Source organism: Camelina sativa, chromosome 5 (assembly GCF_000633955.1).
Source record: "Camelina sativa cultivar DH55 chromosome 5, Cs, whole genome shotgun sequence".
NCBI classification, from domain to species: Eukaryota; Viridiplantae; Streptophyta; class Magnoliopsida; order Brassicales; family Brassicaceae; genus Camelina; species Camelina sativa.
In genome coordinates, this window is record NC_025689.1 from 21,362,458 (window position 1) to 21,376,014 (window position 13,557).

Consider the following 13,557-nt stretch of genomic DNA (forward strand, 5'->3'; position numbering starts at 1 on the left):
ATGAGATTTAGAAGATAACAGCTTAAAAAGATTGGTTGCAGTGACAGGATAGGCACCAAATACCTTAATCCAGTCACTATAATCAAACTCCTTACTTGGATTATTATCTGAATACAGAACCGGATGGGCCATTCCACGAAAGAGAATGTTTTTTTCTTTTATAAATGCCTCGGACATTGGACCAAGTTCAAGACCCATCAACATGTGGTAACCAATAAGTAACACCGGACCTTCATCTGGAACACCAGCGAGTCCCCTCACTATTTTCCCGTCTTCCATAGTTGAAAAGAACACAGAACCAACAGCATTTCGCAAGAATCTGCATATCACAAAGGAATCAAATCAGACCAGATACATCACATGAAGCTTAGTGCATTTGGGTCTCTTTTGCTCATTTTAAGGAGATCCAACGAACGAGACGATAAATTAACTTCTACTGTCAGTGTTTTTGTCAGAAAGTTTTAAAGAGTCAAGGAAGACTTAGCATGGGTACCCGAGCACTTCATCAAGGGCGTAATCAAGTTCTCCCTTACTTGGAGGCAAGAAATCAGAAACCAAATCATATCTCCAAGAGCGCCGGTACTTGCCTGTACCTTTTATAACTGTGAGCAAACTGACGCTATCTTCCTGTGAAAATGAATAACAAAGTCAGTCACAGAATAATAGTCATACTCTTCTGTGTTTTTCTCTTCTTGTAAGAAATTACTTTTGACACTACTTCATTAGCTCCACCTACCATCCATAACAAAAGGAAGTGCATTCAAAAGTAATCAGTATGTGAAATTATAATTACCAGTAGAAGGGTATGCCCATTGTCCTTGAAGCATCGAACTGAGCAGTTTTTTAGTACCCCATGAAGCCGCTTCGCTTCTTCTTGGCTAGGAAGCATCATGTCTTTTCCACTGAAAGTCCATGAAATCCAAAGTCATTTCTATTTTCTTGATAATATGTCAACCATTGTACGCCAGCCAGGTCTGTGATATTACTTACATAGACCAAAAATAAGGAAGAGAGAAGAAATGCAATACAATAAGGAAGAAGATAACCTAGCAAGGATCAAGGTCTCAGCTTGAACTGCATGGATGCGGGAATTGGCATAAGCAGAGCTAGATCTCAGCAACTTAAGCTTCCAAAGTAAAGTTTCCCGTGGAATAATTTCACCGAGATCCTGAAACCGTATAGTTAGAAAAGATGTCATCTTGCATTGATACAGGATAACAGGACAAAGTAAATGCAATAAAAAAAAACACTCACAGAGAGAAGCGGGAGCATAGTTTTAGTAAGCCTCTGTCTCAACTTTTCCAGTTTTATACCTGATGGAAGTTGGTTGTCGATACCAAGTGTTGCCATCTTTATTGGATCACCTAAAATTCCAAAAAAAGCCTAAGTAAAGACAATTTAAATAGAAAAAAGGACTTATTAACTTATACAATTTTAACATCAGTTCATGTACCCATAATAAAGCTTAGAGCATATGGAACTGTAAAATGAAGCTCCTCTGGCACCATCTCTAATATAGGGATCAACGGCTGTAGCGGTGACCTATCAAATGATGTAGCTAAAAAAAAAAAGAGAAAAACGTATTTGTCCATCAAATAACAAGCTTATGCAAGTATGCATTTAGATACGAAGCTACAAAACTGAACAAATAAATGTTTGCTAACCTGGGTTAACTAGTATCAACACCAAGTCTAATGAACTGTTTCTGGCAGCAACAGCAAGAGCCAGGCATCCTCCGAAAGAATCCCCCACAAGATATATCGGCTTATTTGGACGTGTAGCCTGCTCCTGCCTCAAAACATCTTCGACTATTTTCACCAGGCCTTAATTGTAAAACCAACATTAAAGAACATTCAGAGAAAAGAGCAAACAACATCAACAACTACTGACCTTATAGAGAAGAAGCACTCGTTAGATATTTCTATCTATGTGGAAGTCAATCGTATACATATAACAGTAAACGTGTATTTGGACAACCATATTAATTCATGGAAATCTTTTCCACGCATTGTTACAATCTTCCATTTGATGTCACACAGAATGAGCTGAGTGCAGGTAATCTAAGCATTGTTGTATGTATGTATATATACTCGTAGAAATCTATGTATACACAGACATATATCTCAAGGAGGTAACATAAGCAAGGGAAGATCTATTCTATGATAATAAAGAGACAAGTACGTATAACCAAATGTTTATATCGCTATTTTATATTACCTTCAAATGGAGTTCGGTCAAGTACAGGAATATGCAGGCACGAGACATGAAAAGCCCTGTATTGGGAAAAATACAATAACAACAGTAAGAGGTAACATAACCACAAGAAACCTTTATTTGGATTAGTTTTTTTGCTATAGATACTATTGCTTCTGCATTAAGGGTTGTTCAAGTTTATATATATATATATATATACCCACTTCCACATTCTTAATCCAATGTTAAATCAAAGAACTGAGACTAATAAGAAAGAGTAAACATACTTGCCAAGAGCTTTGTGATGTGGAACGAGGCCCATCCCTGTGCCATCAAGCCCTGTATACAAAATTCACATCAAGCATTACAAAAGTCAAATCCATATATATTAAAAGCTTGGAACTTTGCAACGGACATGATCTAAGAATCAGATACTTAAAGATAAAAACAGTAAAAACGTATAACTAAGAATTCAAGTAAACAGCCTAAAGAATCAAAGAAGTGAGAAATGAATACAAAGGTTTAATTTTTTTAGCGTATGAGAGGACAGACAAAACCCAATTACTGAATTTGTTTTACCGGGTAAGAAGAGTAACGTAGGAGCATCTTCAACGGGTCGACCACAATCAACGGGACTAAACCACCGAGGAGGACCACCGTCAGGTTTTTCCAAGATCTCTTTAGCCGCAGCAAAGTAATCTTTGACAGATTTGGAGCCGTAACCATCATCCCACAACAGCTCAATTTCATCACTCACTATCTTCTTCTGGGATTTTACTTTCCCATTCACTTCATTTGCCCCATTTTGCTTTTGAACAGTAGAGACAGAGACCGAACCGTTGTTCACAGGCTCCACTGATGTCGTCTTCTTCTTCTCACCAGAGATTTGAGCTCTTACCTTGAAATTGGGTCTTCTTTTGTTACAATTCCATCTCAAATTTGGTAGCACCGATAGGCTTGAAGAACATGTTGCCATTGCCTTTGTTTGATTCAGGCAGGCAACGTAAGGAAAATTAATTCTTAGAAAAAAAAAAAAAAAATTACACAAAATGGGAAAAGATTGAAACTTTACAAATATCTTACAAACGTTTTTGGAATTAGACAAAAAAAATATTATTAATTTTTCTTCTTTCTTTCGGTTTCCTTTTACATTTATTTATTTCATGGAAAGTGCTAATAAAAGTATCTTTAGTAGAAAGTGGAATAATTGCAAAAGATGTTCTAAAATTTCATCCGTTCTCTGTTTTTTGGTTTTTTTTTTTTTTTTTTTTTAATTTTCATATTCATACTTAAAATGAAAAATAAATCAATTTTGTACTCTTGTGTTTTTTTAGCTAGACAATTAATTTGGTAGAGACATTTAATCTGCGACGTGGAATAAAACAAGTACACAAAAAAAGTTATTAAACTCATTTAGTAGTTATAATCCCATGAAAGGATTATATTAGTTAGCTTCCAAGTTTTAACATTATGGGTGCAAATGGTTGCACAATTGAAAAGGTTGAAGGAGTTGAAAAAAATTATTCAACCAAGTTTCACCATTTGATTGGAAGAGGTTGAAGAAGTTGGAAAAATCTATTCAACCCATTCAACCTAAAAAGTTGAAAAAATAAACTGATCCTACAGCAAAAATGTTCAACTTGTTCAACCACTATTTTGGAGATGAATGGGTTGAATATTTTCCAACTCAATTTTGTTCAACTCATTTTTTCAATTTTAAGCAACCATTTGCAGCCTGCAAATGGATGCAAAAAAAAAAAAAAAAATGGGTTGAATAAAACTGGATTGAATAATATTCAACTTATTCATCTCCAAAATAGTGGTTGAACAAGTTGAAGATTTTTGCTGTAGGATTAGTTTATTTTTTCAACTTTTTGAGTTGAACGAGCTGAATAATTTTTTCCAACCTCTTCGACCTTTACAATGCAAATGGTAAAAATTGGTTGAATAATTTTTTTCAACCTGTTCAATCTCTTTAACCGTGCAACCATTTGCATCCTATGACTCAAAGGGACATGTAGGATGATGCACAACATAGGTTATGTTTATAGATGGGTTGACAACTTGACACTATCAATTTAATTAAAAATAATTTAACCTATAATACATAATTTTTTTCCCATATTTCTCACTATCATTGTATCATATATATATATATGTATATTTCTAATTCCTCTCTCAATATCCCACTAAACAATTATAATTCAGTATAAAAGTTGTGTCTAATTTAAGTTTTCTTATTATCATTTTCCAAGCTGTTATGTTTAATCGTTTCATTTATTTCTCTAACTAATTGTTCTGACCTTAATAATGAGAGAGCTAGATTTTGAGAGAGATATTTGATTTTAAAAACTGATAGATTTGTAGAGGGTTTCACTTTTGTGTTTTAACTTTTTTAAAATATATATATATATAAACTTTGAGAATCTCATGTCGTAGTATTCTTAAAAAATGTGTTTAATGAATAAAATTGTGAAGATCCTATGTCCCAATATCACTAGATTTTGATAAAGGGCTTTCAAAAGATTGAAAATTTACAAATATCTTACAAAAGTTTTTGGAATAGACAAAATAATATTTTTTGTAAGAAAATATTACTAATTTTTAGTGATAACAAAACTTTTCATATAACAAGGTATTTTAGAGTCATCAAAGTACAAAATATCTAAAAGTTCATAAACCAACAACAACGGAATCCCAAAAATTTTAAAATCTTTCCACCAATAAGTATATATTCTGCTAGCTAGGTGATTCATGAGTGATTGTGATTCACAATCTTTTTTTTGATGTCTATGAATTAAGAATCTTTTTTGTATGTTTGTTAAAGTTAGACCAGGAACAAATTTTATGGAGATATATATCTTATACAAGGGAACTCAGAGATGTCTAAATCAGAAATATATCTATACTAGTATTTTTGCAGCAACTTTTTGCTCAAAAATACTTTTTGGAAACTTATAGAATTAAATGAAATTGCATTAAATTTACATTTATTTTTTTCACAGAAAATGTTAATGAAATCGGGAATTTAAATCGTAAAATGATTTTAACGGAAAAATATGTAAAATGAATTGAAGACCATTGATTTCACTTACCTTAAAAATTCTAAACTCACAATCAAAGTAGAAACAAAATAAATCATTTAATGAGGTACATCGGATCATAATTAATCATTCTATATCCCAACAAATTAATAAGGAAAAATATTATCAATGCTTTCAAGACCTACTACAAAGCTAAGAACACGAAATATTACATATCATCAAAGTTTGAACTTGCTAACCAAGAAATCTATTAACTAACATTTATCACATTCATCTACATATCACACTATAAATAGATCAAAGTCCTTTCATCTCATCTCACATCTTACCAAAGCAAAATCGTTTTGTTTTAACATTTAATCTCAATATTTTTTAAAAAAAATTCTTATAATTATCATAGTTATCATTTATTTTTTTAAAAGATTTACAGTTAAAACCTCTCATATTTTCAAGATATCAATATATGAATTAAATTTATAAAATTTGTAACTCATTTATTTACTTTCTATTTTTTTTATAATTTATATGATTTATACAATTTGGAAGAAAAAACAAATTGATTTTTGTTGAATTCTTTTTGCTTTCTTTTTGTTTTATTTTAAAGGTATCTTCGATTGAAACTTATATTTCTGAAATTTCAAATATGAGAAATATTCAAAATTTTTTAAGAATTCTAAGTATTATAGATATTTAAACTTTAAAAATATTTAAACTTTATAAGAAACGCCAATCTTATAAAATTTTAATGGTTACAATCTTAATAAATATCATACTAACTCAATCTAATTTTTATAATACAAAATAATAAATATTAAAAATTAAGAATGATATAGTGCGAATTAAAATATCTCGGGACATGGTTATATGGCGGGATGGGTTTGGTTGATATTTATATAATTTTAAAAATATTATTAGTTTGGTGTTACACGGCTAAAACATCATTAATATTATCGATATTAGAGAAATAGACTTATATAATTAAGTTGATTAAATTAATATTATGTAAAAACTAAATTATATTGCGGTACTATATGGTTTAAACCATAAAATTGTCAATTATTATACAATTATAACATATTTAATAAACAAAAACAATTTATAATTTAAAAAGTTTTAACTACAAATAACTTGCCTCGCGGTACACCGCGGGTCGTAATCTAGTATATATCTTATACCGAGAACAAATTTTATGGACATCTTTCCACCAATAAGTTCACCTAAATAATTGTTACTTGTATTCGTTTATCAAAGATTACGCAGTTATATCTATCATTCTTAATTTCTCTTTTATGATAGATATTTTTTTGTCTTTCTATCATAAGGGTAATTCTTTGTATCAATAACTATAATGAAAGAAAAAACAAAACAAGAGTTAGGTTTGGTGTAGTGTGTGTTTCAGTGGGTTAGGTCACACGAAAGACGTGTTCAAATGGGTTCCGTAAGTTTTTTAACGGTAAAGAAGGAAGAAGCAAAACAAAGCAAGCATCGATTCTTGTCTACGCACTACGCGTATGTCTTTTGGATGTATTCATATTCGTCTGCTTAATTAAGTCCTTCCGTGTCTCAGTTTGGACAACTATGCAAGATCACATGTCCACACTGATCGTACGTACCACATCTCTTTACATTGCTTCTTCTTTTTTTTCTCTTTTATAAACTATTTTGGGTATCTGACAACTAGTACTTACATGGATATGAATGTGATGTCTATCGACTATCGTCCAATGCAATTTGCAAAATAAACATTATACCGTTCTGATTTTCTTTTTTAAAGACTATAGTTAAACAGATCTATATAAATACGTTTATTACCATGAAATATAAACACATGGGAAAAAATTGTGGTTTTGTGTTTCTTTTTTTTTAGTTGTTGGCTCGGATTAAGTTTTTGTGTTTCCACAGAAGTTCTCTCTTTTTTTCTTTTTGGAGGAAGAGTGAATCTTGCTAATTTCTATGAGATATTTCCCATTATTATTTTCTCATATGTTACAATTGTGCATTTCTTTCAAAATCAATTGCATATATATATATATATATATATTTCATATATGTTAATACTTAATAGTATTGTCCAAATCAAACTAGGAATATATTTGTTCAAGTAATCAAATAAAGCAATGACTGTAAGATGCTTACTGATTTATAATTTTTTTTTATCACAAACTTTGAAGAGTACTAATCAGCAGTGGTTGTGTTTTGGCAGTCCAAATTAATTCCTAGTAGGTTCATGTTGGCAGTTTGAAATATTATGAGATTTTAGATGGCAAAAAGATTCGTGTAAATGGTACTTTAAAATATGAAAGTACGATTTGATTATATTCTCTTTTCTTTGTTGTACGTTTGATATTAAAAGTAGAGGAATATGATTCTTGAGTGTGGAATCTTGCCTTCTCTACCACGCTTCATGCATGTGTAAGCAATATAAAAAGGTAGATGTATGTTTATTTCTTTTCAACTTTGAAACTCACAAGACAGTTTTCTTAATTCTCTCCCTTGGAAAATGGTGGATCGTCATGGTGGGTACAAACGCGACGAGAAGAACCATTATGGTTTTTCTCATCACGATCTTAGAGCTGACCGCGTAGTTGCTCAGGTAGAGAAGTCAGTCAATATAATTATCGGTCATAGACAAACGCAAAGGCAGGCCAGTTCAAGGGAACAAAATCAATCGGGTTACAAAGGCACCACCTCAAGGGAAGAAGGTAAAACGAAGGAGAAATACACAACTATGAAGATCCCCAAATGGAAGCATTATGAATCAGAGAACAAGTTAGGTCAAAAGGAGAGCATGAATGAAAAGCCAACCATGATCGTCGCTGGTGGATGGGTCAGGCCAAATAGAGCCATGTGGGCTTCACCTCCAAATTCCTCAAGCTCCAAGTCACAAAAAAATAATTGATTATCTGAGAGAAGCTGGTGAGAACATATATATGTATGAACTTACATGTTCAAGTTTGGGAAGTAGACAAATGTTGAGAGAGAGAGCTAAGCACGTCTTTTCAAAACATTCGTTGTGAATCAGCCATGGAGGGTGTGGAGTGGCATATACTAGATATGCGCCTAGATGGGTGAATTTTATAAGTTTGTTATATGTAATAAATATTGTACCATGGAGTCGATATATTTATGTACGGTATATTACGTGCGTATGTAATATATGGAATTCAATAAAACTTACGAGGTCAAAAAAAAAAACAAGAAAAACTTTTCTTTATTATTTTTGATATCTTTGGATCAACCGCGTCTGATTCATAATCAATCTCTAGTATGCGGTTAACACAATTTCTCGAGTCGAATTCCGATGAGAAAGGTCGCACATGTGGACTTTTAACCACTTCACTAAAAACACTATTCCGTAAAATTATCTTTATTTGTTTTCATTTTTTTGTTGTAAATTCATTTACTTCAAATGATCGTATATATATTTTTGAATGATTTAAATCAATATAATTTAATTGTCAATCCATCTTGAATGGTGGGATCTGAAATTAATAAATTCCAAGTATATAAAGTTTGATTTTGAAGTTACTTTAAAAATATTTAATTTGAATGGAAAAAAATAAGATTAAAATATCCTAGAGTGGAAGTTATCAACTATAGGCATAACTAGGTTATGTAGATAATTTGGTTTAGAGAAATGATATAAAGATTATGACTTGAAGTTTTTCTTTTATCAAAAGTCTGTATTGAAATGTAATATAACACTTATTCAAAAAAAAAAAAAATTAAAAGGACACCTAATTTAAAACAGAGGAAATAATCAATACAATAAAAGAACAAGATGTTTCTCTCTAGAGCATGACATATCAATTTTTGTATTAAAGCAGAGACTGACACCTCAGTTAAAATAGGTAACCAACCAAATTATAAGAATTAATACAACTCATCATTTTTTTCCAGTAATAATCCTCGGTTCCACGTCACTTTGTTGACTCGTGGTGTTCGATCGGAGAAGATGGAAAAATGTGACAACCCGTCCGTGGACCCCACTAGCCTCACTGCTAGTTGCCCCCATAGGCTGGCCTTGTAGGGCATCGATCTTAACCCATCACTGTGAATATCCAAATCCACAGTAGGTTATTGGTGCATCAGGCGTTCCTCGAACCCTGGTCCCTCACCCTTTAACAACCTTCCCACAGACAAGTTGCCACCAATTGACCTGCAGATCACAAACAGAACATGCTGCAGAGACAGTCTCCCTTGACGAGCCTGGGAATCCGCTGTGACATTCGCATTACGAGGAACAAAGGATAGAGAGAAGGATGAAAACTCCGCTTGGTCTATCTTGATATCTTCGAGGTAGGGTGTAAAAGCCGGCCAGTCATGAGGAGAAGACACCATCTTCACCAAATCAGAACAGTCCGTATAGAAAGCCACGTCCCGATAGTCGTGTCCGATCATGCACCGCATAGCCCAAATAAAAGCTTCTACTTCAGCATGTTATGGAGATAAACTGCGTCGAAGATTGGTAGCTCCCATATCTGACCCCGAGTGAGGGGCAGAACAAACCCAACCTGCACCTGCATAAGTATCTGACTCCTTCCAAGAGCCATCAACAAAACACCTATAACCTGTAAAAGAGGCAGGAAGGGAACGTGGGGGCCCCCTTTGTCGAGAATCAGGGGCAGGTGAGGTATGAGGTTGATCCCCATCCTCAACCTCCACCTGAGCCTGCAACCAGACAGCTGCCTCCCCCTCCACCAATCAAACAACATCCAGGGGTTTATCCATAACATTCTCAAAGACACAAGCGTTTCGCTTTTTCCAAATATACCACATAATCCACGGAAAGGCGACTATCTGTGATCCCGGATTAGCAGAACCCAAGAAATGATCCACATTAGCGTATACGGACTCCGTCGGAAAAGAAACCGAACCTACAGGGACTTGAGCTAAAGCCCACACCTGTCTAGCCGATGGGCACCAGAAAATGGCATAATTAATTGTTTCTTCCTCATCCCCACATCGGACACACCCAGAATCACACGCAATACCGCGACGCCGCAGGTTGGCCGAAACCAAAATACATCCTGTCAAGACCTGCCACATAAAATGTTTTATTTTCGGTGGACATGAAACACCCCAGACACCCGCAAAAAGGGAAGTAATCTCTGGACCCACACGAGAAACCCTAGTAACCTGTGAACTTGCAAACCGTTCCATTTCATACCCAGACTTAACTGTATACTTACCGGTAAAATGCCAACCCATGGAATCAGGTAGCCGAGTATTCCCTAAAGGGATAGCCCCTATCAGATCAACATCTTCCGGGGCGAAATGCTCCTTGAGTATATCAATACGCCAAGAATTTGTGTGACACTCAATTAAATGAGAGATTTTAAGAGAAGGATCCTTAAGAGGACCCTTACTGGTCGCTGGTCTTGGGGATTGAGCCGGTACCCATGGGTCCGTCCAAATCAAAATGGACTCCCCCGAACCAACCCGTAAAATAAGCCCTTTATTAACCAAAGTTCTAGCGGAAGTAATGCTTCTCCATCCATAAGAAGGAGAATAAGATCGTATCGGTTCCAAAGGATTGGAATTTCGATAGTACTGCCTTTGAAAACCCGAGCAAACAAGGTATCTGGAGCCTCAATCAGCCGCCACAATTGCTTTGCCAACAAAGCTGAATTAAAAGCATCAACATTCCTAAAACCCAAGCCCCCCAATTGCTTACTGCAACAGAGCTTATTCCAAGCTAACCAATGCATCCCCCCAGACTGTCCTGATGTACTCCACCAAAAATTTGCCACTGCACTCGTGAGTTTTAACGTTATTGTTTTCGATAACCGGAAGCACGACATTACAAATGTCGGAACCGCCGTAGCTACAGACTTAATCATCACCTCTTTTCCCCCTTTAGAGAGAAGTTTCACCGTCCAACCCGTCGTTCGACCCTGAAGACGATCACGAACAAAAGAGAAAACCTTTGTCTTGGACCCACCCAGACTCTCCGGTAACCCTAGATATGATCCCATTCCACCCAAATTCGTTATCCCCAAAACCCCCTGCATCTCCGTCCATATAGCGTCATCCACCTTATGACCAAACTGGATTGAAGATTTAGCAAAATTAATTTGCTGGCCCGAGACTGCCTCATATTGTTTTAAGATATCCAAAATTACACCACATTGAGCTCTATCAACCTTGCAGAAAAATAGACTATCATCCGCAAATAACAAATGCGTAATTGGGGGACATTTATTCGCAACTTTAATCCCTGTAATTAATTTATCCCGCTCAGCCCTCCGGATATTTGCCACTAAGACCTCCGTACACAGAAGAAACAAATAAGGTGACAACGGATCACCCTGCCTTAAACCCCGCTCTGGGACAATCCTGCCATTGGGTTGCCCATTGAGAAGGACCTTGTATTCAACAGAAGTTACACAAAACATAATTCTGGAAATCCACGTCTCTCCAAAGCCCATTTTCCGTAACAGAGTCTCAATAAAACCACATTCCACTCGATCATACGCCTTACTCATATCTGTTTTGATTGCCATAAATTTACCTTTACAGGAAGGATTTGTCCTTAAACCATGAAACATCTCCTCAGCAATAAGGATGTTATCCGAAATCAAACGTCCTGGAACAAAAGCGGATTGTGTTTCCGAAATAAGCTCAGGTAACACTACTTTTAAACGTTGACACATGATTTTTGAAATAAGCTTATACCCCACATTACAGAGACTAATAGGTCGCATCTCCGCCATCCTGGTAGGCTTGGCCACCTTCGGAATTAAACAGATATGCATCCTATTCAAACTTTTATCAAAAACCCCCTTTACAAAGAACCGGTTTACCATAGCCACCAAATCCTGTTTAACCACTCTCCAAGCCTTCTGGTAAAACAAAGTAGTCATCCAGTCCGGCCCATGGGCCTTATCCGGGGACATCAGAAATAAAGCTTTACGAACCTCCGCCTCCATTGCCGGTGCCATTAACCTCTCATTTACCTCATCCGTTATTACCATCTGCACCTCACGAAGAGCATCCTCAAAATTAGACAGATTAATAGAAGTAAACAGATCCTCAAAATACGATACCGCCACGGTGCAAATATCCGTCATCCTTTGTTGACCAAACATTATTCCTATCGTAAAGGCCAGTGATTCGGTTCCGAACCCGTCGCTGCTTTGTTTGAGCTTGAAAATACTTTGTGTTTTTATCCCCCACCCGCATCCATTGGTTACGACTTTTCTGATACCAATAAATTTCCTCATCATTATAGGCATCCGACAGACATGTGGTTAAATCAGTAATGACCTCCTAAGAAACCGCATCATCAGCTTGAGCCACCGCCAACTGGCGCTTAAGATCCTCAATAGTATCCCGTCCGAATGGAACTTGCGTTTTAGGCCAATGAGAAATAGCTCGTCGGCAATTTACAATTTTGTCCACAAAAGTTGTCGGACCCACATCTTGTCCCCCATTCCAACCCTGCGAAATAGTCTCCATCAGACCCGCCTTACCAACCCAACGACGATCAAACATAAAAGTTCGTCGCCCTCGCGGTCGCTTGGCACCTATATTCACCACAAGCGGGCGTGATCCAAGGTGATCCTTGGTAAATATTCCGTAACCGTATCCGGAAACAAATCGTGCCAGTCTTCATTACCCAGAGCCCTATCTAACCGGCAACGGATTGGTTTTTTATCACGCCAATCCTTCCAAGATAAACAATCTCCCAGATACGGGAATTCCAAAAAACCACAATCCCAAATCATCCCATTAAAGGAGAGGAAGGAAGAAGCATGACGAAGCTTCCCCCCTCTCTTCTCATGATTTCCTGTTAACTCGTTAAGATCTCCAACAATGAACCAAGGAGTCGATCGAGCAGAACTGATCCTCAATAATCTTTCCCAAACGAGGTCCCAATTGGAACAGGATCCCCAAAAATAAAAGTTAAATGAATAACTTGACCATTATAGACAGCCTCAACATCAATTAAACGGTTGGACTCAAATAAAATTGATACATTAAAAACATCTTTATTATAAAAGAGGGCCAACCCTCCACTACAACCAATTTGTTCCACAGTTTTAAATTTTTATAGCCAAAATAGCCTACAAATTGTTCCAAAAAAGAAAAACATTGCTTAGTTTCCATAAGAAATAAAAAATTTGACCTATGCTTATTCCATAAGTCCCGGAGATTCCCGATACTGACCTTGTTTCCGAGACCTTGACAATTCCAACTCAAGATGTTCATTTAAAGACCATCGGTTTTGGTGGTTTGGACCCACCGTGACCTCCCTTAGCCCCTTCCTGAGCCTTAAGAGGATGATCATTGTCCCCAAGGTTTGAACAGATGGAGG

General features: G+C 35.8%; 2 protein-coding genes across 3 annotated transcripts in view; one reads left to right on the forward strand and one right to left on the reverse strand.

The window, feature by feature from the left end:
• LOC104787333 (acyltransferase-like protein At1g54570, chloroplastic) overlaps positions 1-3,407 on the reverse strand; it is a 10,628-nt gene extending 7,221 nt beyond the window's left edge. The window contains exons 1-10 of one of the 2 annotated variants that reach the window (XM_010512899.2): positions 2,773-3,407; positions 2,481-2,532; positions 2,218-2,273; positions 1,665-1,823; positions 1,454-1,558; positions 1,255-1,364; positions 1,047-1,168; positions 794-902; positions 494-627; positions 246-319 (exon numbers count right to left, since the gene is read on the reverse strand). In XM_010512899.2, the coding sequence (XP_010511201.1) occupies positions 246-319; positions 494-627; positions 794-902; positions 1,047-1,168; positions 1,255-1,364; positions 1,454-1,558; positions 1,665-1,823; positions 2,218-2,273; positions 2,481-2,532; positions 2,773-3,169 (1,318 nt within the window). In that variant the 5' untranslated portion in view covers positions 3,170-3,407. Of the gene's footprint in view, positions 1-230; positions 320-493; positions 628-793; positions 903-1,046; positions 1,169-1,254; positions 1,365-1,453; positions 1,559-1,664; positions 1,824-2,217; positions 2,274-2,480; positions 2,533-2,772 lie in introns of both variants that reach the window. The other variant, XM_010512900.2, reaches the window with a different exon arrangement.
• On the forward strand, positions 7,683-8,242 carry LOC104787334. The gene has a single exon (XM_010512901.2). The coding sequence runs from the start codon at positions 7,738-7,740 to the stop codon at positions 8,134-8,136; it is 399 nt and encodes a 132-aa protein (XP_010511203.1). The 5' UTR covers positions 7,683-7,737; the 3' UTR covers positions 8,137-8,242.

Bases quoted from the DNA above. Each gene is read 5' to 3' on its own strand.
- LOC104787334 (XM_010512901.2), top strand. From the start codon at position 7,738: ATGGTGGATCGTCATGGTGGGTACAAACGCGACGAGAAGAACCATTAT.